Source organism: Pan troglodytes, chromosome 2 (genome assembly GCF_028858775.2).
Source record: "Pan troglodytes isolate AG18354 chromosome 2, NHGRI_mPanTro3-v2.0_pri, whole genome shotgun sequence".
Taxonomy (NCBI): domain Eukaryota; kingdom Metazoa; phylum Chordata; class Mammalia; order Primates; family Hominidae; genus Pan; species Pan troglodytes.
Genome location: NC_086015.1, coordinates 125,946,907 through 125,971,437, shown reverse-complemented (window position 1 = coordinate 125,971,437; position 24,531 = coordinate 125,946,907). Strand labels below are relative to the sequence as shown.

At 43.8% G+C, this 24,531-nt stretch overlaps 1 protein-coding gene across 3 annotated transcripts in view; it reads right to left on the bottom strand.

The window, feature by feature from the left end:
• The window catches only part of PARP14 (poly(ADP-ribose) polymerase family member 14), a 50,959-nt gene extending 27,732 nt beyond the window's left edge, over window positions 1–23,227 (bottom strand). For 2 of the 3 annotated variants that reach the window (XR_010155316.1, XM_516695.8), the window contains exons 1-6: window positions 22,387–23,227; window positions 18,127–18,260; window positions 16,331–16,364; window positions 10,906–11,148; window positions 7,794–8,030; window positions 1,813–4,058 (exon numbers count right to left, since the gene is read on the bottom strand). Coding sequence is in view for 2 of the 3 variants with exons in the window: in XM_516695.8 (XP_516695.4) it covers window positions 1,813–4,058; window positions 7,794–8,030; window positions 10,906–11,148; window positions 16,331–16,364; window positions 18,127–18,260; window positions 22,387–22,573 (3,081 nt within the window). In the remaining variant the exon portion in view is untranslated. Of the gene's footprint in view, window positions 1–1,812; window positions 4,059–7,793; window positions 8,031–10,501; window positions 10,590–10,905; window positions 11,149–16,330; window positions 16,365–18,126; window positions 18,261–22,386 lie in introns of those variants that run through there. The other variant, XM_016941754.4, reaches the window with a different exon arrangement.
• Window positions 23,228–24,531: the final 1,304 nt, after the last annotated feature.

Genomic DNA, 24,531 nt, shown 5'->3' with positions numbered 1-24,531 from the left:
GCAATGTGGGGTTTGAGAAATGGGAAGAATTTCAGCAGGCAGAGCAAGACAGGGAGCAGCATGAACATAGGCATGGTGGGTTGTGAGCTGTGAACAGATTAATTTGCCTGAGAGAGCTTCTGCAGCAAAATGGTACGCTCCAGGCTAGAAATGTTACACTGGGGGTAAACTAGGCGGCCCACCTCGAGTGCCAAGACATCTGGACTCCCTGACAGAAAGGGAGCAGCCCCGGAAGCTTTTTCATCAGTGAATGTGAGCAGATTAATCAGGCTAGATTAGAGAGGTCAAGAGAACAGAGGAGAGGGAATGTAACCAAGTGATTTTCAAAGCTGCCCTGCCTGGGTCACTAAGGAGTAATGCAGAGCAGTTATTACAGCCATGGAAGCTAAGCATCTATGGGAGTGAAAGGAAAGCAAAGTATGACTGTTTTTTGTTTTTTTTTTTGTTTTTTTAAGAGAGAGGGTCTTGCTCTGTCCACCCAGGCTGGAGGGCAGTGGCATGATCATAGTTCACTGCAGCCTCAAACTCCTAGGGTTCAAGTGATCCTCCCACCTCAGCATTCCGAGTAGTAAGGACTACAGGTATGAGCCACCATGCCTAGCTGGGAAAGAATGTCTTGATATTTGGTGTCAAAAGGGACAAGGAATGAAATTCATTCCCATAACTGATGCTTGGTCCAAAGAGTTTTTATTTAATTTTTTAAAATGAGACACAACATTATTTTTAACATTTTGAAAGAGTGCAATGGTTAAGAGCCTGAACAAATTCCAATCCTGGCTCTACCATTTGCTAGTTGGGGGATGTGGGCAAATTACCCAACCCCTTTAAGTCTCACTCCCTCATCTGTAAAGTGAGAATAATAATAATCCTAGAATCTGCCGCATGGCAGTGAATGAGAACATGCATGTCAAAAACAGCACAGTGCTGGCTGGACATGATGGCTCACGCCTCTAATCCCAGCACTTTGGGAGGCTGAAGCAGGTGGATCACCTGAGGTCAGGAGTTCAAGACCAGCCTGGCCAACATGGTGAAGCCCCATCTCTACCAAAAAAAATACAAAAATTAGCCAGGCGTGGTGGCATGCACCTGTAGTCCCAGCTACTCGGGAGGCTGAGGTGGGAGAATCACTTGAACCCAGGGGGCGGAGGTTGCAGCGAGCCGAGATGGTGCCACTGCACTCCAGCCTGGGTGACAGAGCGAGACCCTGCCTCAAAAAAATAAAAAGAAAAAGAAACATATTAGCCTCCCCCCAACCCCCGCCATGCCCCTGCAGCCTACAAGAATTGTCCCCACATATTGCCTGGCACCTGTAACTTCCTCAGGTCCACTTTTCACTTCCTCACTGGTGTTGGGCGCTGATGGCCCCTTAGACTCTGGCCCCAAGCTCACTCTTGCTCAGCATCATTGACAAGATTCCTGTCTTCTGCATACCCTATGCTCTGATTGTTCTGTATCTGCTGTCAGTAAATTAGGAAATTAGTCTTAGATTTACCAAAACACGGCAGGTGTAAGGTATAGAGAACTGTCTAAACGTGTGATATTATGGATTTTTACATCTACTGGAAATCTAGCAATCTGACCTCTATACCCTTTCAGTTCTCACAAATAATTGGCCGATCTCTATTAGTAAATGATTTGGTAAGAAGCCCAATTATCTAAGGAAAATTGTTTCAAGGCAGGGGTAGAAGGCATGGGATTCTCTCTCCCTTGATTCTCACCTTGGTCCTTATCTTTCTTCAGCCCTCCATGAGAGAGCCACTGACTAAGTAAAGTCACAGTGCCCTGGTGGTGTTCTGTAAAGGCGACACTCACCTTAGCATTCTGCACATCTTCTTTCACCAACAGCATCTGCAGGCCTCCCGGGGACACCAGGCTTCCTTTTTCCCACGATGTTTTCCCAGGCCCCGCTGCTGCTGGTGGTAAACCTGGCGGGGCAGCTGTATCTGGCAGGGTGGCTTTAAATACAGTTTTCACAGCTTCTGCAAAGGCCTCAACAGTCTTCTCAGATACATCCACAAGGTAGATTTCTTTCAAGCAGTGTCCATCCTTCTTGAATTGGAAGTTTTCCTTGATGGCAGAAACAATGGTCTCCACGCATCGGCCTAAGGGAAAGCCAAAGACTCCAGAACTAATAGCTGGGATGGCTATGGATCGGTACTTGTATTTTTCGGCTAGACAGAGACTTCGTTGCACAGCTCTCCTTAATAGGTACACACACCTCGGGGCCTCATATCCGCTCCAGCGGGGCCCCACTGCATGGATCACGTGGTGGTAGGGCAGCTTTCCTGCCTTGGAGATGGTGGCATTGCCCGGTAGGAGTCTGCCCTCTCTCTTCACTATCTGGTCACAGTCGGCCTGGAGCTCAGGGCCAGCTGCTTTTGAGAGCGCAGCGGCCAGGCCACCATAATGCTTAAGGTCCTCATTAGATGCATTCACCACCACATCGACAGGAAGCTGTGCCAAGTCACCCTGCTGCACAATCAGCACAACGCCAGGGGCCAAGACTGTCCGAGAGAAGCACTTCTGCCCAGCGGGGCTGCCTCCCTCCTTCATTACTTCATTCTCCTGTAGTTCAATGTAACAACCAAACAACCGTTTGATCTCACTTTGATAAAACCGTGCTTTATCCTGGAAGAACTGCTTGGCTCCTGGCTTATCAATATGGACACTTTTAACACAGACTGAATCCCAGACTTGCTTGACAATGTCCACTGCCTTCAGTACTTCGGTCTTTGAGCCAGTTAGTAAAATGCCTTTTTGTTTGTTCTCAGGATTGAAACTTACCTGCACATTTACCTTGTTTATCTTTGGCCAGAATAGCTTCTTTTCTGTCTTTAAATAGTCAATAACTAAGGAAGGCTTTACTTCAACCAGTCTCTCTATTTTCATGTTTTGTTCAATGAAGTTAAAAAGCAATTTATAGGTTTCATTTACTTCTTTTACACAGCCTGTAATGATGACTTCAGCTGTGGTTTCTGAAATTAACTCATTGATGATTACAGTGTTTGGGGAGGAATTTTGTTTCTTAAGCAAATTGTGAGTGAGCCCTTTCCATTTCTTGCCATGAAGAACTTCTTTGTTCTCAACTTCAATGCGCTTATAACTTAAGGCACTGAGCATTTGCTTTTCTGCTTCTAACAGGGCTTCAGAAGAACAGCTGGTTAAGAGAACAGTTGTACCCTCTAGCTCATAAAGTGCAAGAATCTTCTGTGCTATGAAAAGACACTTAGAGAATTCTTTCCAGTTTACCTGTTGCAAAAACTGAAAAATCTCAGGAGAAACCTGAATGTTTTTCTGAGCCATGGTGTACACCTTTTCCTGGATTTCACACTTTGCTTTATACACATCTGCACTAGGTCCTTTCAAGCACAAGTGTTGAGTGACTCTATAATAACAAATCTCTATCTCTGGGCACTCCGTGAGTAAATGGTCCAGTAGACTGCTGTGACACAAAAGAAAATACTTGCCTGGAGAAATGATCATTTTTTCCTTCAAACTTTGCTCTTCCCTTTTAATTTTTTGAGTAGTGCTTTCTATTAACTCCTTGACTTGTACCTCAATGCTTTGGACATCCTCTGATTTCCCTGCTAAGATTACCATCTCCTTAAGTGTATCAAACTCAATCAAAATCCTGTCATCTTTCACATCATTTTTTATGGTGTCCCACATTGTTGGATCCACTTTAATTGGGATGACTTTATATTTAGACCTGATGCTAGAGAGTGTTGTGGAAGTATCTGCCTGCCAGGTCTTGATTCTTGGTCTTCCTTCATTGACTAAGGTGGCTGCTGGTCTGATGGTAACTTTACCACTGAGTTGGGACCACGTGAGCTCACAGTGACAACGCCTCATTTCATCGTTTATCTCCTCAATGAGGTGATTCTTTTTCTGTAAGAACTTCCATAAGGGAAGATCTAGTGACTCTTCAAATGGTGCTGGAAGCTTGATCAGAGGCTTCTCCTTTCCATACAAGGCTGTGCCCAATGAGGCATAGTATGGGAACACAGAAAGTGGCATTTTATTGAAGTCGAGTTTTGTGGCCATGATGGTGTCTAACACTTAAAAGGAAAGAAGTAAAATAATGTAAGCCCAGGATGATATATGGCAAATAAAAACAAAACAAAATTTTCCTATTTTAGAGAAAAAAAAATCTAATGTTTTTCTAACACTTAAAGGGAAGAAATAAAACAATGTAAGACCAAGATGATATGTGGCAAAGAAAAACAAAACAAAATCTTCCCATTTTAGAGAAAAAAAATCTAATGTTGGTAGAATTTTGATGTTACAGCGTATTAAAAAGCAGTATACTCTCAAAGTGCTCAAATATAAACTGATACGTGTTAGCAGTGCACAGGTATCCCTTATTGAATGGAATAATTACTTTCTAGCCAAGATCCATCTATGTTGAAATCCTGTTAATTAAATTCTGTTTACTGTTTTCCTGATATTACTGATATATCACCATCATGTTAAGAAATACATGAGTTTGGTCACAATCATGAGAATAATGTTTGCCCTAGTATAAAAAATATTTTGGTGCTCAAAGTATAAAAAATATTTTGGTGCTCAAAGTGAAGCTCACCTTAGTATTATGCTATTTGGTCTTCTTGTACAGTCCTATAATTTTAGGCTTCAAAGTTGATTTAGATTAACATTAATACCTCAGAAAGGAGGAGCATAATAATAAATTATTATAGCTTAGCATGTGTCACACACTATTCTGAGTGCTTTACATATATTTAATTCATTTCATCCTCACAACAACCATTTGAGGTAGAGACATTATTATTATCATCCTACTTACAAATGATAAAACTGAGGCTAGGAAAGGTTAGATAACTTGGATAGGGTTACATAGACTGCAGATAATTCAGCTGAGATTCAGTGGTTGTCCAACCCTAAAGCCCATCCTCTTGCCCCTCTACCAAATCCAAGTTATCGTCACTGTCCTCTGAGAACCCAGCCCCACAGACTGATTCAGTAAGAACCACACCTCCTCCTGGCCCTGCTGGAATCTCCCTTTTCCACTTCACTGGGTGTGTTTGCATGTGTGTGCATGCGCATGCTCTTCTCTTCCAAGCCCCTCCTCGTTTTGTGTAAGTTATTAGGCAGAGCATCTGCAGAAAGGGAATCAGAATGTGCTCCAATAACAACTTGGGTTAAAAGAGCAACCTTTGTGGAAAGATGTTAAAAATAACTTCACCTTGTGTGTGATTGGGTCCTAGAGCTGGTATCAAGCATGAGGGAAAGGGAGTGGCCTTCAGAGGCCCAAACATATAGCTTCAACTTCCCTGTGGCAGCCCTGAGCTTTATAGCTTCAACATGGCTCTGTGGCAGCCCTGAGCCTGGGCAGTATTTATGATTACCAACTTACTGAGCACCATCAGGCACCAAGCTCTTTGCTGGTATTATTTCATTTCAACCTCACAGCATTCCTCTAAGTAACCAGTAATGTGAACCCCATTTTACAGATAAGAACACAGACGCTTAGGTGGGTTAAAGTAACTTGGCCAAGATTACAAAGCTAGTAAGCACCAAGGCCAGGAATCAAACTCAGGTCTGTCTGACTCAAGAACCATCACAGATGTCACCTTAATATGCCTTAAAGTCTCCATCCTGCTTTTCTTGTCTGTAAGGACAAAGTTTATCTAACTGTTTAGATTATTAATGGGATTGTGAGATACTGTAGCAGAAAAAACAGCAAAAGATCTTACAGACATAGGTGTTCAATGAAAATTCTCTTCCTTAAGAAATAAAACAGATTTTGTGAAGTTGAACCAAATAATTTTACAGTAAAATGCCTAATTTTTTCCTTTCAAGAAATCTACATAAAACACAATATTGTGCAATAAATTCTCTTTTAAACCAAGCTCTATCTACCATCTGCCTCATTATTGGCAACCCATTGTGAATGGTGAAATATCCTATAAGAAAAATTAATGTTATAGGTGAACAGGAGATTTGGAAAGAGGAGAGAAGTTAGGGTATATGTTATGGGACCAGAATACCCAAGTTCAAATCCTGACTATGTCACTCACTAGCTGTGTAATCTTGGACAAGTTATTGGACCTTTCTGTGCTTCAGTTTCCTCATGTGTAAAACAGGGATTATAACAATCAAGATGCCCATAAGACTGTCTGAATGCACTTGGTAATACCCTGTGAAGCTATGCAAATGTAAGTTAAAATTAAAAGAAGGAGAAGCTAAGCTGGGTGCAGTGACTCACGCCTATAATCCCAGCACTTTAGGAGGCAAAGGAGGGAGTATTGCTTGAGCCCAGGAGTTCAAGACCAGACTGGGAAACATGGCGAAACCCCATCTCTACTAAAAATACAATATATTAGCTGGGTATGGTGGCATGCACCTGTAGTTCCAGCTACTCTGGAGGCTGAGGTGGAAGGATCACCTGAGCCCGGGGAGGTTGACGCTGCAGTGAGCCATGATCATGCCACTGCACTCCAGCCTGAGAGACAGTGAGACCCTGTCTCAAATACATAATAAAATGAAAATAAAAAATAAAAAGGAGAAGCTAGAGAACATAAAAGAAAGTCAGTAAATCACAGATGGTGGAGGACAGCGAATGAGTGAGTTTGGAGGAGGAGGTGTGGTCAAAAAAGTTAGAAGGTGCAAAGAGATCAGGGAGAAAGGGAACCTTTGAGAGTGCCTCATAGAGTTTACATGAATAGCTCTGGCAGAAAATAAACCTTAATTAAATAGTACTTAACATTAGTTGTGTATGTGCAGAATAGCCCTTCTGAGGACAAACCCAACAGCCCCATGCCCTCAAGATGTTTGAAAGCCCTGAAAATATCAACTCTCACCACAAACTGGGAGGTCAATTTCTAGGGTAGAGGATTTTATGTACCCCTCTCTCTCCCTGGGCCCAAGACCAGGCAGAGGGAGATTTGAATATGTGACAGAAGCTCCTCTTTGTCCCTTTGCCCAAGGAATAGTAGGTCTTTCATTCCATTTTAATTCAAACCATACTTTCATCCAGTTTTCCCAACGCATGAAAACTGAGTTGGGAAAAGGGAGGTTCCTTCAAGTACCTTGTTGAAACAATTTCTCTCAAGTGGGTGGCATACCACATTATCCTATGTCATGCCCCACCCTGATTAATCCCAGGCACAGTTTTCCTTCTTTTCCTAAGAAGCCTGGCCCCCTAATTCCTTCTGCTCAGCCTTGACTTCTGAACACCAGTGGAACCTCCAAGCTGACCTTGCATATGCCTCAGAGAACTGGCAGTCTATGTCACAAAACACTCAGAAGTGTTTCTCTAAGGTTCAGCTAGACATGGGTTTCACAGGGTCACTCCAAACAATAGTCCAGCAGGCATCCACTGGTCATGTGAAACCACTCCTGTCCATTTTTGAATGATGATACAATAGGTGAAAGGAGTGGTACTTTATAGGAACTCTATGAGTTGCTGAGTATTTCTTTACCTAACCTTGTCATAATTAATTTGAGAGCTTCTATCAAGTGTGTGGCTAAAACACAGATCATCTCCTTTTTAATATATTATTTCAAAGATCCCAAGAATATATTTTTCAGCCCATCATAGGTAGAGACTCATGAAAAAACCTCCTTATATCTTTCAAAAACTTGATTTTGCTTCTCTAAAGTCTGAATCACTGGCCTTATTAAGCATCATATCCCAGATGAACAGGATTATTTATTCAATTCCCAAAGAAATACATAAATAAATAAAACACATCAGAACTAAATTTATAACTATTAAGCCCTGCTAATAATGGCCTAGATTATGCCAGGTATGACAGGTTAATAAATATTACCTTTTCTGTCAAAAAATTCAATCAGAGCTGAACTCTCTTCAGGAAAATATTCAACATTGGCAACTCTTCCCCCTCCATTATAGGGATTTTCAAAGAAAAGTTTTAAACTGTAGTCATCAGCACCAGGTGGCAGGTTTTCAACCCTGATTGTGTTTGTCACTTCCAGAAGTCTTGGAGAAAGCTGAAGTTGTTTAATTGAATGGTGCTTGGTACAATCATCAACAAATCTTATAGTATCTACAAACCAAAAAAAAAAGAAAGAAAATCAGTAAATTTTTATTGTATCTTTATGTTGTATAGAAGAAAATGTCTGGCTACTAACTGAGATAAAAGGAAGAGCTAAGCACTCCATTTTTAGACACAAGATTTTAATACCTACATGAGAATTTACATACCTAAAACTCCCAGTCGCTGAGCGACACACACACGAATGTCTTACTTGGATTGCTGCCACTGAGCTGTGTCCCCACTTCCTGCCCCAGACCTCACCAACCCTCCTGAGGGTTTTCCCTACAAATCTCATTTCACCCCTTTCTCAAGCCCTTCAATGGCTCCCCATTACCTGCAGGTATGAGTGTTGACACTCCTCAGCCAGGTGTACAATGACCTTGGTGATGTGACTCGAAACTAATTTCCAAGCATCACCTTTGGTTATTCCCTGCCATTCATTTTATTGTCCATGTTGCCACAAAAACTAGTCATTATTTTTGTAAAACCCCTTCTCCTTGAAAGGGTCTTTGTGTATACAATTTCCTGCATTTGGAATGCTCTTCTCTAGTTTTTGTCTTGATCCTATTCATCTTTTAGGACTCAACTCAATTGTCTCTTTAATAATAAGTATTGGCCGGGCGTGGTGGCTCATGCCTGTAATCTAAGCACTCTGGGAAGCCAAGGCAGGCGGATCACCTGAGATCAGGAGTTCGAGAAAAGCCTGGCCAACATAGTGAAACTCCGTCTCTACTAAAAATACGAAAATTAGCCAGGGATGGTTGTGCGCGCCTGTAGTCCCAGCTACTCAGGAAGTTGAGGCAGGAGAATCACTTGTAGTGAGCTGAGATCACGCCACTGCATTGCATTCCAGCCTGGGCGACAGAGCAAGACTCTATCTTAAAATAATAATAATAATAAGTATTGATGGTGGGCCCACGATGTGCCAGGCACTGTGCTAGGATCTGAGGATACAGAAATAAATATAACAAATCTTTGCCAGTGCATCATCCATGTGGGAGCAAGTCTTGAGAGCAAATAAATTGCCTATTGTGGGATCAAATGAGGTGGGAAGACTAATACTGGGAATCAGACAATGGTTCCCAGAGTAAGTGGCTCTGATCTGGGTTTTGAACAATGAAGAGGGGTTTACCAGATGGATAGGGAAAGATCTATGTCAAGCAGATGGAATATATTCTGGACATTATGAATATAAACTTCACAGAAGCAAGACCAAGCCACCTTGTTTGGGTCCCTTTCCTCCCATTTCCCACAGCTTTTTGTTCACAGCTTAGAGACAGCTTCTTCTCTTGGACCTTCTTTATTTCTTTACATATGGGCTTCCTCCCTGACCCCAGGCTATGAGTTTCTCAAGGGCAGGAACCTGATTATTCATCTCTGTGCCCACAGCACCTAGACCAGTGCCTGGCACATATTAAGCATTCAAGATTCTGATCGATGAACAAAAGCAAGTCCATTTAGTTTTTCCTTTGTAAGAAACAGTAATAAATTTGAAATAAGAATAGCTCCCTTTGAGTCATTACTATGTCTCAGGTACTACGTTAAGTTCTTAAGTACTTTTCTTTTCTTTTCTTTTCTTTTTTTCAGACATGGGGTCTCACTCTGTCACCCAGGCTGGAGTGCAGTGGCATGATCTTGGCTCACTGAAATCTCTGCCTACCAAGCTCAAGTGATTCTCCCACCTCAGCCTCCTGAGTAGCTGGGAGGACGGGTGTGCGCCACCATGCCTGGCTAATTTTTGTATTTTTTTGTAGAGATGCAGTTTCACTATGTTGCCCAGGCTGCTCTCAAACTCCTGGACTCAGGCAATCCATCTGCCTTGGCCTCCCAAAGTGCTGGAATTACAGGCGTGAGCCACTACACCTGGCCCTATGTTAAGTACTTTTCAAACATTATCTCATTCAATCTTTACAAAAACTATATTAGGTAGGTATTATCGTGCCATTTTATAGATGAGGAAAGTGAGGCATAGGGAGGATAATAACTTGGCCAACCTCATATAACTAGTTAAATGGCAGAACTGGAATTTTGACTCCATGACCTGTGCTCTTAACCACTCCACTGCCACGGCCATGGAATAGTGAAGGCTTAGAAGTGGAAAATGTACTTGTTTTGGGTGGTGACAGCTCTCTTCCCAATCTCAGAGATTGTCTACAGATTCCTGACAATTACCTTAAAGAGTACTCATTTTCTGCATCACACGCACTTATTCATACCTACATATGTGAATGACCATGAAAGTGCTAAGGAAATATCAGGTAAAGTGGTAAGAGGACAGGTGTAGAGATAGGCTGCCTGGGTTCAAACCCAGTTCGTCCATGCATTCACACCTTTGTGTTTTGTCTCCCCAACTGTGACATGGGGATCAATAATAATAATCTCATAAGGTTTTGGAAAGGACAAATAAATTAATACATGTAAAGAGGCTGGCATAGCACCTGGCTTATAGTAAGCACTCTATGAGAGTGTGTTATCATTACCTTCCATGAAGTCCAGTTTGGTAATACAAATATTTACTTCACCCAGTGAGATAACACATGTGAAAAAGCCGACTCCTGTACTTGGAATCACTTGGACTTCAGATGTCTATTTTGCTGTGTTCACGCACTTTCTTACCATCTCTGCCTGTCTCTCTCTCTCTCTCAGTCACACACACACACTTGGGCACTCCTGCAATAAAGTTAATTCTACCAAAAATACGGAATTTGGTTTCAATATGAATATGCTTCACTTTCAAAATTAAAAAAAACTATATTAACTTGGAAACCTCTCTTAGTAGCTACTAGAAAGAGTCAAACTTTCAGAGATGTCCCCCTAAGAGATATCTCAAGTCCCATGATGTGGTACAAAGAAGACAGGCAGAGGAAGTGTCACTTCATCTTACCTATGTGCTTTTGAAAGGTAACAACAGCAACATCAAAATCTCTTATTATTTCCACTTGAAAGTCATCATTAGACAGGCCACTTATGTTCTCCACTAACAAGATTAGCATTATGTCAGTCACATTTGCCTTGAGGTTTTCAAATGCCACCAAAGAGGAAATATTTTCACATTCCTCTGGGATATCTTCCATTTTGTCTAATCCACCATCAAGAGGGAGTTTTGTATCCAATTCTTCTGACACATCTGATTTTAGGAAGACAAAAGAGGTACAAGATGTTATACTTATCTACCATGGTCTTAGCAAAGTAAGTTATCACAAGGCACTGCCCTCTTTCCTTGCCAATCTCTTGGCTAACTCACAGAATAACAGACCTTGGATGGCTTTTCGCTTTATTTAAATAAAAACAACATGTAACATGTAATTGCCTATTATTAAAATTCATATTTTTAAATTTTCATTTTGACAAAATAGGTCTGTATTTTCAAGATTATAGGCATTATAGGGATAAAAATATTTTCATTTATTGCTGATGGGTACATATATTAACCTCTGTGGAAATGAATTTTAAAAATTTGTCCAAAATTATTAGTGATAAGAAAAAATATTCACATTACTTAGCGAAGTAAATAGTCATTTATAGAACAATTTACATTATAGGACTATTTTTATATGTGAATTTTATATTAAAATTATACATAATTGAAGTTTAGTTTTATTATACCCTTTTCTGCCTGGCCTTTTTGAGGAACCTGCCTTATATCCCCTAGCACTTGATATCTATTTCTAGCACAGCACCAGACTAAAATTATTCAACAAAGCTTCTCAAAAGCGAGACACACGTTTATTCATCCTTGTATTGCTGGCATATGGTATATAATTGAGGCTCAGTAAATGTTTGCAGAATTGGAGATTTACTGCTTGGGTCACTGGAGGAAAGCAAGACTATCTGATGATGCCCAAACATGGGTATCACCTAACACATTATACTCCGAAAAATAGTTAAGTTCCCATCACTGAAAAGAAAAAAGGATCCCTATAGCAAATGATTAAGGAATACACACAGAAAGTGAAATGGCCAAGGCCTGCTGCATAGAAAGCCCGCTGAATGGCAATCACCCAGCTGACTCATTCCTCTCCACTGTTGACTGTAAAAATGAGTTACACATATACACAAGGTCAGTCTCACTGTATGCTTGTCCACTGAAGCATGGTGGATACGATCTGATCTTTAGGCATTCTGTGGACAATTTTTCAATGGGGACTCTTCTCGTGTTCAAGACCCTGGATGTAAGGAGAAGTAAGAATATAAAAAAAATTAGATAAGAAATTTACAGATTTTCTAATGGAGGTATATGAGACAAATGACATGTGTAAATGTTCGCAGTGGCCACATAAAATGCTCTGTGTGCACCAAATCCATTTTGCTTACTTCCTGGACAATATTTCTCAAGTTTCCTGCAGCTCAGTTTCAACAGTAGTGTCCCTGCAGTTAATGGAATATGGGTGGAAGTGAATTCCACCTTCAGGCCTGGCCAATATAAATATCCTTAATATGAAACCCCATTCTCCCTTGCAGTGACCTTGGAAACCACATTTAAAGATAATGGTGTCAAAGGGTGGAAGGAGCCTGGGTCCCTGAATGACCACATGAAGTGACTGACACTCCCACCACCACCACAGCTGCCAACTACACTGAACTGTGATGCGAAGGAGAAATAAACTTGTGTTGTGGCCAGGCGCAGTGGCTCATGCCTGTAATCCCAGCACTTTGGGAGAACAAGGCAGGCGGATCACTTGACATCAGGAGTTTGAGACTAGCCTGGCCAATGTGATGAAACCCTGTCTCTACCAAAAATACAAAAATTAGCCGAGTGTGGTAACACACACCTCTAATCCCAGCTACTCAGGAGGCTGAGGCAGGAGAATCGCTTGAAGCTGGGAGGCGGAGGTTGCAGTGAGCCGAGATTGTACCACTGCACTCCAGCCTGGGCGATTCCATCTCAGAAAAATAAATAAATAAATAAACAAACAAACTTGTGTTGTGTTAGATTACTGATTTGGGAGGTTGTTTGTTACAACAGTTAGACCACTCTGTTGTGTGCTGTCTATCATGCCATGCACACACACTCATGCTAAATTAAAAAACAAAATAGCTTAAGCATAAAGCAACTACATAAATTAGCACTAAGTGAGACAGGTATGACAAATCACAATGACTGCTGGGCTAGGGAGGAGGCTATATGTGTTTAATCCCTGCTGCCACTCTTTAGCCATGTGACCTTGGGCATGTCTCTTAATCATAAAATGAGGGTATAGGACTAAGTGAACTGGACTGAAAGAATCTTTCCAGCAATATAGTTTTATAATCCCATCAATATTAGACGCTTCACCACAAGAAAGGCTTAATTGACCAAGAGCATTAACAATCAGGCCAAGAGTCCCAGAAAGAGATAAAAGGGCTGGGCTGGCATGGAAAGACTTGAGAGAAGAGGAGGAAGTTCAGCAGGTCTTGAAGGGTATGTGGAATTGGGTAGAGAAAAGTGGGCTAGAGGGAATGGTGAGCAACAGAAGCACAGGCAGAGTGCTGCAACTGCATCAAACAATTTAGAAAACAGTGATTTGACTGATGTGGCTCAAAAGGAGCACATTTGTGCAGAATGAAGAAAATGAGGCCAGAAAAGCAGACTAGATCCAAAAGGTGGTCTGGACTTTATCTCCCAGCTTGTGGTAAGGGTGAGTCATGGAAGGTTTCCATGAAAAGGATGGTAGGCTATTTAGCAATAGTGCAAAGGGCTGGTCAGGTTTAAGGAGAAGGGTGGCAGACACAGACAGAGCAGGCAGGGAGCTCCTGCCATGCTGAACTTGTGAGGTAAAAAGGAAGGGCCTGTGGTGAGAGAAGGATGGATAAGGAAAACTTTAAAAGAAAATGAGGCTGGGTGCAGTGGCTCATGCTTGTAATCTCAGCACTCTGGGAGGCCAAGGCGGGAGGGTCACTTGGGGCCAGGAGTTCAAGACCAGCCTGGGTAACATAGTGAGACCATGACTCCACAAAAAATGTTAAAAATTGGCTGGGCATGGTAATGCATGTTATAATAGCCCCAGCTACTTAGGAGGCTGCTGTGGGAGGATTGCTTGAGCCAGGGAGGTCGAGGCTGCAGTGAGCCAAGACAGCCTGAGCAACAGAGTGAAACCCTCTCTCCAAAAACAATAAAATAAAATAAATAGGTCTCTATGATCAGCAGATGGGAAAGGAGTGATGCGTGAAATGTCTAGTAGGTGACGAGCAGACTGATTGTGTACTTCAAGAGAAATGAGGAAGCCAGAAAGGGCCCTTGCTTGGGGAGGAAGATGACACATGTGGCTTCAGGCATGTTGGCTCTAATATACTTCCCAACAGGAAGGTCAGACAGAAGTTCTGGAATTGAGAGAGGAGTCCAGGCTGGGGATATGGATTTGAAAACACCAGAATTTCCGACCACAGGTAAGCAGTATTTCTCTGCTCTTGCCCTTGTCTCTTCTCCAGGACCTTCCAAGTGCTGGTTTCTACCTTTCAGACCCAGCCCAACTAAGCTTATCCTGGAACAGGACATTAGCTCAGTGCTGACTTCACCTGATATTGGTGTGTGTGCCTTTCCCTGCCCTGTCAGCTCCTGCAGATGCCTCAGTTTTAAACTTTTTGCATGAGGTTTCGGGCATGCTTAGTGCATTCATGGTGCAGTGTCTTCTGCACCAGGGCTGTTGTAATTATTAATTATGAGTATTGGTTGGTGGCGTTGGTTGTGGTTCATTGTCCGGAGAGTACGTTCCCCATCCCTGAGAAACAGAATCCAGTCAGTACCTATTCTCCACCCACACTTTGCTCAGTTCTAAAACTGTCTACCCCATTCCAATTAATTTCAAGAGTCCCAGCCTTAGGGCCATAGTCAGGGATCAGTGTGGAGTAACCATTCAGCAAAGAACCTCTGTTTCCTTTAAAGGAGCCAACTTAAGTATCTGGTGTAGACAACCCAACTTCCTAGCTGGCTACTATCCTTAGAGTCCAGGTCAGGTAAAAACAGGTTAGAAAATGGGCCTAAAATTCCCAGGACAATGAAAAGTCTATTGGTGGAAGGGGACTGGGGCTTTCGCTGGGAATACATTTGGGAGTTTTAAGCGAATTTAAAACAGTGCTAACATGTCAGTTAAGACAGAGTTAAGGTAAAAATCTATGAAGTCATAAGAAACACAGATGTGATTAAATTTTAGATCTAGGGCTATACAGCAAGAATAAATATGCACATATAAAACCACTTCCTAGTCTGAAGTTGAGCTTGACAGTATAGCGCTTTGGCATCTTCCAAGAAAAAGATAAGGATTTAGGAGATCCCAACAACGAACACTGGGAGCTTGGGGAGCCAGTTCCACAAGTGAGGAAGGGAAAGCAGGAATTACTCTAAAGAGACAAAAAAAAAATCCTATTACATAAAACTCCTGAGCTGCCTAAGAAAGCCATGCATACTAAATTCTACAGTTTTAACAGGACATCCATATTAGACAAAAATAAGCCATATATCTCTATCCAATCTTTTTGCCAAATATAGGCAGTTCTCACTCTAGTGCCATTTTCCAAAAGAGAAAGTTGCAGAAAACTACATATTCTCAAGATAATTTCAATATTAGAGGACAATGATTATACACTGTTCATTTTCCTTAAGGTTTAGGTATATGTACCACTTTATCTCTCTAGCTCAGTTCATTCAGTGTAGTTCACTTCCTACCCTTTATAATAGCATGCTTAGCTGTGAAAACTAGTTGCTTCTTTAGTAAATGTCAAGTGGCATGGCAGCTCAATGCCCAGACGCTAGTTGAGCATTGGAGTCCACAACAGCTAATTGGTCGCTGGCTGTTTCCTAGAGCAGATGAGATCAGAAGAGCTGCTGTCTTTGGGAGGACTGCAATCCTCCAATCCAATCCTGCACCAATGCTCAAAAGCCTATGTTCACAGAGGAGTCACAACTTCCTGTTTTGGCTCCAGAGCACAGCACCCTCACACCCAGTGCTCAGGAAGCAGTGCTCATCAACTAAGCCACATGTGACTCCCTTGGACATATCGTGTCCTTGCTTCTCTATGGCTGGCTCAGCACAAGTGGAAAGTAAAGATCAGCTCATCCCCAGCTCTCTGGCACTTCTTTGCCCTCTCCTCTATTGCAAGGTGTCTCCCAGTCCCCAGAGAGAGCAGTTCCAATCATTATGACCTGAGCGCTAAAAGCCACCCTCTGCACAGCTGGCTCCGAATATGAAGATGATGCAGTCCAAGGCAGCTCCCAGCGGAGCACATCCTGCATTGTGGAAGTCAAGAAGAGAGGGCTGACTCCCTCAAGTGCTGCTTTTAATAAATGCAAAACAGCTTGGTGAATGTCAGAGTCATCTCAACTGAGGTTTTACCTGGTTCTTTAACATCTTCTTTGGTCTTGGATTCCTGAAACACAAACAATAAAGTAGCATTAATACATGATTAACAATTTATTTACATAAGAAAATGTCCCTGGGACCAGCCTGGAGATGGAGGGTAAATAGAAACAATAATGAAAAGGTCTGATAAGGGTGCTCTTGAATACATCTGGGGCCATATATAGTGGCATATTCACTTGCAAGTCACAAAAATCACCAACGAAGATGAGACACAAATAACAGAAACCTCAATTAACACCAAGCATTTTGGAATATGAGGTACATCCTACATCAGAGAAACATCTTAGCTCATAATTTTTCCCTTGTTTAATATTTATTGAGGCTGGACTTGGTGGCTCGCACCTGTAATTTCAGCATTTTGGGAGGCCAATGTGGGAGGATCGCTTGAGGCCAGGAGTTCAAGGCCAGCCTGGGCAACATAGTGAGACCCCATCTCTACAAAAAAAAATTAGGAAAAAAAATTAGCCAGGCATAGTGATGCATGCCTGTAGTCCCAGCTACTTAGGAGGCTGAGGCAGGAGGATCACTTGAGCCCAGGGGTTCAAGGTTACAGTGAGCTATGGTGGTGCCACTGCACTCCAGCCTGGGATACAGATGAAGGCACTGTCTCTAAAAAAGATAAAAATTAAATTAAGGATGGGTGTGGTGGCTCACACCTGTAATCCCAGCACTTTGGGAGGCCAAGGCAAGTGGATCACATGAGCCCAGCAGTTCAAAAGCAGCCTAGGCAACATGGTAAAACCCTGACTCTACAAAAAATACAAAAAATTAGCCAGGTGTGGTGGCATGTGCCTACAGTCCCAGCTACTGGGGAGGCTGAGGTAGGAGGATCACCTAAGCTCAGGAGGTCAAGGAGGCAGCAAGCCATGATCATGCCACTGCACTCCAGCCTGGGCAACAGAGTGAGACCCTGCCTCTAAAAAAGAAATATATAAAACAAATAAAAATAAAACATTTACTGAGTGTTTATTATATATAACAAGAACTGTGTCATGTGCTTTATACAGATCATCTTGTTCAACCCTCACAATAATCCTGCAATCTGTTGTTGGATCATTATTGTTACTATTTCATTTTACAACTGGGGTAATACTTAATACAGGTAGTATGGATTGCTGTCTCCTCAAAATGACATAGAAAATAAAACAAATATAACAGGTTACAGGTTATAAAGAACTCTGGAGACACAGACCCCAAATTTTACATCCAAAACCAACATTATTATAACCCCCAAATCTTGGCTTTTCCAAATGTGTCTAAAATCACATAAAAAGTACCCCCAGCAGGGTGCGGTGGTTCATGCCTGTAATCCCAGCACTTTGGGAGGCCTAGGTGGGCGGATCATGAGGTCAGGAGTTTGATACCAGCCTGGCCAATATAGTGAAACCCCGTCTCTACTAAAAATATAAAAATTATCTGGGCATAGTGGCATATGCCTGTAGTCACAGCTACTCAGGAGGCTAAGGCAGAAGAATCACTTGAACCCAGGAGGCAGAGGTTGCAGTGAGCCAAGATCATACCACTGTACTCCAGCCTGGGCGACAGAGCGAGACTCCGTCTCAAAAAAAAAAAAAAAAATACCCCCTCCTACTTTATCCCATACTACCCTACCCTTCCACTGCCCTCACTCCCCCTACATTTGTAATCTGCTTTTCTTGCTGCAGTTTGCTTCATACTTTTCTTTCCACTATATTTTCTTCATGGTGATTCCCATCTCACACACCTTGGGAGACCTAAATCCCTTTTATTCATGCCTAAAGTTTACTTGCCTTTGTTAGAAGTTCCTCTTCAAAGACATGATGGATTTCATCTGGGGTTGCAGGTAACTGGACAGTTAACTTGAATGTTCCTTTTCCTTGCCATACCAACTCATGATTTTTTCTCTCCAGAACCTTCTGCCGAACTGAAATGTCCAAAGGGGGGAAAAAAGACAAATGACAAGCAATCTTTATTTACAAAATTATTCTATGATTTCCGTGGGCTACATTACCATCAATCAATGGCTTGGTCAGTTTCTCAAGAGAGGCTATATGTGAAGTAAAAGAGGAAAAGTTTAGCAAGCAAACATGGATTTGAATTTCATCCTTAAACTGACTTTTTAATATAGAGTATGTTCCCTAATAAGCCATACTTATAAGGCCTCAGTTTTCTTGTCTATTTGTAAGGTTAATGGAGATTGTTTTGTATGAGTGCCACGTGTATTAAATTGAAGAAACATTATAAAGAACTTGGTACAGGACCTGACACTCAGGAGGTACTCAAAAGGTAGCAATATTTATTCTATATTGAAGTGAATTAAATTAAAGCATCCTTCAATGGGAGCCAGTGAAGATTGGGTACTGGGACATGCCATGATGAAAGTCACGTTTTAGGAAGGTGGCTAGGTGGCTATAAGCAGGAGCCTAGTTAGAAACAGGTCTCACATCTGATAGTAAAAGGAGTATAAAAGAAGGGAGAGATTTTTGCAAAAAAAAAATGAACAAATTAATAGATTAGCATATCAGGCAGCTTGGCTGTAGTGAAACAACTGAACAGTGGACATAGAGTCCAAAGATCTGGATTTGAATTCCAACTCTACCACAAATAGCTGAGTGAATACCTTAACTTCTCTCAACTCTCAGTTTCCTCACTTAAAGTGGTGTCCATGAATCATGAATGCACACTGTAACATCCTCAAGAACTACGCAGATGTGAGTTACAATTATAAAAAGGAGCAGCCAGAGAGATATGAAGAAAATCAGCGTATCTCAGTCCATGAAGAAAGGGAAGAAGTGAGTTTCAAGGAGGAGGCATGATCAACATAGTCAGATGGTACAAAGAGGTCAGGGAAAAAAGGAGTTTTTGAGAGTGCCCTACAGGTCACAGGTGTAGCTCTAGCATGAATGTTGGGTCACTGTGCTGTGTTCTGATATGGCTGGCCTGATGAGGCCAAGGATATAGATCAGAATCTTTCATGAATAGGAGCATGATAGCTTTCCCACCTCAACCCTCTGTGAAGAGGGTGGAGGAAGTGGGGTCTTAATTGGATGCCAACTCAGAAATAGCCCTCAGAAACAACCTGAGAAGGAACGCCAGCTTCTAATCTCACTCTTTATGAGGAGGGCAGATGTTTCCACACAAACTCCTGAAGGGCTTTACTAAACCAAGGTGGGGATTGAGGACTGGATAGGACCCCTGCAGCCTGGCAACAAGCTAAATTTTGTAAGTCAAGTTATTTAGAGTCATGGACCTCTGTGTTACAGTCCTTTTCTTATTCCCTAGACTTCGATAAAGTCCTGTCTAGGCATCTAAATGTGCCAGTCTGTTCTCAGATTGTGGGCAATATTTATGGGCACAAGTATTTCAGGAGAACAGTTGGTAATAATATGGGTACATGATCTCCAAAAAGGAGAAAGTCAATCTGGGAGGAAAAAGCTGAAACTCTGATGTCCAACCTCCCTTACCCAAGTGGACAGTCTTCCACCTGCACCAACTTTAGATCATCAACATTTAATTTTATTTAAGGAGAAGATGGGTTCTTACCACAAGGAACCCGACAACAACCAGGAACCAAACTATGTTGGTAAAGTATGATAAAATAGACACATCTGAAACAGGGCTTAAAATGTTATGTCAATTTACACCAACTTTTCAGAAATCCAGTGAACTATATAAAAGTGAGATACAGCTTCCCATTTGTTTCTATTTGCTATACATGAATAAATACGGAGAAGTGCTGGTGGGCTCATTCTTATTATCTGCCTATTACAGTTTATATGAATCAAATCAGGTTATGCTATGGGCCCGCACCTGTTGAGGCCACTTCCTGGCATGGAGGGTGGAGAGTGTCCTCTGCAGAAGAAGAATGCACTTCTGGGACTTCAAGCGTAGGTCATTCATTGTCAGCAAATTCCTGATCTTTGTTACTGAGAAAGCGGTTCCTCAAGTAGGAAACTGAAACTGACTAGGGATTTTCCACCCCCAAGAACTTAGACCATACTAGGTTTCGAGTTTGTTTTTGTTTGTTTCTTTCTTTTTTTTGTTTGTTTTTGTTTTTGTTTTAGATGGAGTCTTGCTCTGTTGCCAGGCTGGAGTGCAGTGGTGCGATCTCGCCTCACTGCAACCTCTGCCTCCCTGGTTCAAGCAATTCCCCTGCCTCAGCCTCCTGAATAGCTGGGACTACAGGCGCACACCACCACGTTCGGCTAATTTTTTTGTGTGTTTTAGTAGAGACAGGGTTTCACCATGTTGCTCAAGGATGGTCTCGATCTCCTCAACTCGTCATCCCCCGCCTCAGCCTCCCAAAGTGCTGAGATTAACAGGCGTGAGCCACCACGCCCGGCCGGTTTTGAGTTTTAATAAGTTTTGGGTCATCTGTGCTGGGGGGGGTAAGACAAGAGGGGCCACTGGAGCAGCCTGGGGGTGGAGGAAGAGGAGTAGTGGGCTGGGGCCGGTCAAGGATGGAAGCCCAGCAGGAAGACTGAAATCTTTTCTGCTTGGAGGGCTAGAATTGAGTTATTTTATCATCACAAAATTATACTTTGTGCTATTTGTATTTTCATGCTGTTTAAATTTGTATAATTATTTCTCTTTTTGTTCATTTGGGGTTAACATTAACTACGGAAATTCTGAAACTTGAACACATCAGGGTCACCTGGGCTGCCGGTTAAATACACGCTTCCCACCCACCCCACATTCACTGAACCTGAATCTCTAAAACAGCGCTGGGAAGGTGCCTGGTTAACCTGCTCTCCAGGTGATTCAGATGCAGGTCAGACCTACTTCTAAGGATAATGGAATCTAAAGGAGAAAGAAGCATCCTTAAGGGCCAGATCGATGGTGATGCTGACCTCTGAAGTCAAAGTGGGGAAAACCCTCAAGGAAAAGTGACACCCAAAAGAGAAATGACTAATATCACACAGTTGCCCTTCTGAGCACTCCTTGGTAAAATTAATCCTAGGAAAACATGGTATTTTGTTTTCATAAGGGCCATGAGCCAAGCATGTCTCCTGTCCCCCTCCTTCCTTCCTTCTGTGCGCCATTCTTTTTCTGTTTCATTTTTCCTTTTTGGATCCCTGCTTGGGCACTCTAATTGCATGGCCTCAGCCTCAGCCTCCTTGCCTCTCCTCTGGCCCGAATGCTTCTCCAAATCTAGCGACATGAAAGCGGAATTAGGGGTTGACTAGATCCCGATAGGTCATCATCCATAAGATGCCAGTGGAAAAGGTGCCCATTCTGGGAGCTGCAGGTCACTGGCTTCCCATTGCAGACCAGGGAGGCCCTTGAGCCAGCAGATCACCTCTGGGCTCTTGGCCCACCAAGTAGTGGTGGGCCTGTAAGGAGGGAACTTTGCCGACTTTCCCTCCAAAGCTCAAATCTCCCAACCCACAATCACTTCAGAATATCATCCTTGCTCCCAATCTGAGGGCCACTAGAGACTCAGAGAAGAGGCCCCGGCAGGCCCTCGACAATGGGCACCTGTGGTCGATCGACAGCCCCTCCAATGTGGCCGCTGTGACGGCTCTACGTTGACATTCAGGCAGTGTGATTTTAGGTAGCGCCTCTGCCCCTCTCCCAAGTGACCCCGGGACCCCTGGGAATCTCCAAGAACCACAAGGAATCTCTGTGACTTGCCACGTTTCTTAATCAGTTTCCTTCCCCACACAAGAATAATAACAACAGGAAAAGACAGAAAAGGATGATAAGAGGATAGACTCACTTACACAACAACAACAAACAATAACACCACCACTACAGGGAAAGACAGAAAACGATCGAGGGATAAAGAGTTACTTGCGCGGTTCCGCCGCCACCTCCGGGCCGCGCCATTAAGCGCCTGGAAGCGCAGGGCGCCGGGGAACCGCAGCGCCCCGGGTGCGCTCGGAATCCATTCTGCCGCCCCCGCCCCCGCCCCCGCCCCCGCCCCGGCCACCTCCGCTACAGCAGCCGCCGAAGTCGGGCGGGTCACCCTCCCGTGCGTGCCCTGCCGCCATTTCCCTGGAGGGAGGGCAGAGGTGCCCCCTCCTCACCCCACCCCTCGCGCCCCTCACCGTCCTCCGGGTAGAAGAACACCAGGAAGCGGGATGGGCTCCTGGGATCCTGGCGGACCTCACACTCGCCGCCTCCCGACCTCTTCGGGCTCTGGAAGTACATCTGCAACTTGGTGTTCAAGTTCTTCGGGGGGTCGGGGCCCCAGGAGCCCTCGACCAGCAGCGGGAAGGAGCCGGGCACAGCCATCCTCAGCTCCGCTCTCCGCCGGACTGCAGGGGCCGCGCCAACTCCGGGCCGCTAACTTTGACTCTTTCGCTTTCGTTTCCTGGAAAACTCCCAGGCCTTGGTTTCCTTTTGCCTTCAGCCTAACACAGCGGACTCAGGAATGGCAGAGTCATCCCCCGCCCACCTCCCCACCTTCGCATTCGGCCCACAGCCAAGGCCAAAGTAACCCTTTGGGGCTGGCCAGCGGCGCCCCGGGAAGGCGGCCTCAGTTCACCTGTGCTCCACGGGCTCCCACACCCCCTCCTAACTCCGGGCCCCCTACCTGCCGCTCGCCCCAACCGCAGATCAAGTCGGCAGCTTTGGGGCACCAGACCTTGCCCAAACGCAAAGATCATTTAATTTTTGCCGCAAGCCGACTCTTTACAAAAGAATAAAATGACTCACAAACTGTGGCCCCTTTAGAATGTTTGCTGCCTATTTGGGGACTTTTTCAGCAATCATTGTGATTATCAGAATTTTACGTTGCTTTCCCTGTTTTGCTTTCTGTTCCTTGATCTGTTAATACTACATGTCTAGAAATGTGGGGGAAACAATTACACTCACAGTTTTTTTGTGGAATATTTACTAGGCGCCATGCACTCACTCACTGAACCCTCGCTGAGCTCACGGAGCTATGGTGAACACAGTGGGCAATAGGTGCTCTGGGAAAGAATATACTTGTGTTCCTGGAACAGATGAGGAGTGGCTCCTAGTCCAGCTGTGGCGGCTCAGGGAGGGTTTATAGGGCGGTGACATGTAACCTGATAACCCCAGGATATCAGGGGATAGCCTTGGAGGGTTAGGAAGTGGGGTTCCACGGTGTGATTCACATGTACAGGATCACTCCGGCTGCTGCGTGGTGGCTAGAGTGGAGGCAGAGAGGTCAGCCAAGTGGCTACCATAGTGTCCTAAGTGAGAGACAAGGGTGGCTGAGACTGGGGTGCTGGCAGAGAAGAACTGAGAAAACGAGGATTCTCAATTAATAGTGAAAGCAGGACTTGCTGAAGAATGTGAGCCTTGAGAGAAGGAGAAGCTCAAGGATGACTCCATGGTCAGCCATGGATGGCCCGTGCAAGTGGCTGGATAATAGTGGCATCTGCAAGAGGGGAGGCCGAGTGATGGGAGAGAAGCTGGGGCTGTGTGTTTCCTTGACCCCAAATAAAGCAGTGTTGCAAGTCGAGGGGGGCGGGGGGATTATCATTCCAGTGCTACCGATACCTCAGGTCAGAGAAGTGTCTGCTGGACTGCTGGGGAGCGGCAAGCATAGTCTCCTGGTGAGGAGGGAGGAGAGGGAGATGGCAGCTACTGAAGACTGAAAGGGAGGGAAGGAAGTGGAAGCAGAAAGCGTAACACGCTCTTTGCAGAAATGTGACCGTGAAGGGGAAGAAGGAGCCAGGCAGTAGGTTGTGGGGTTACAGGATCGGGCTGAATTTCAGAATGAAGAGAACCAGAGATGGGCCAAATGGTTTACCTGGCTTTTATTTCGACTCTGTAATAATCCTAAACAGTACACAGATATTTTCTCCTGCCTCCAGCTTGCTACCTGCAGATGGCGCTCATCATCTGATCCAAAACCGCTCTGGACCCCCGCATGCGGAAGACGGGAGGACAAGCGCCCTCAGCCAGACTTGGTGACTGTTTCTCCCCAGGGCCTTTACATCTCATCCCAAACCACAACTAAAATCAGCACTCCTCCTCTCCCACTCTCCCCTGAGTTTGGGGTTCCAGAACTCAGCAAAAAGTTTCCCTTTTTCCTCACATAATTATTGTATAAGAAATAAAGTCAGAGGCATTTCTGGATTACTTTTGAGGATTTATTTAATTATCGACAATGTGTCTTACCACCCGAGGTCTGCTTATCATGCCTGGGTGGACTGGGAAGGAGCTATCAGAGGATCAGGATGGCAGGTCTTGAAAGCCAAGGAAAGAAAGTTCTAGAA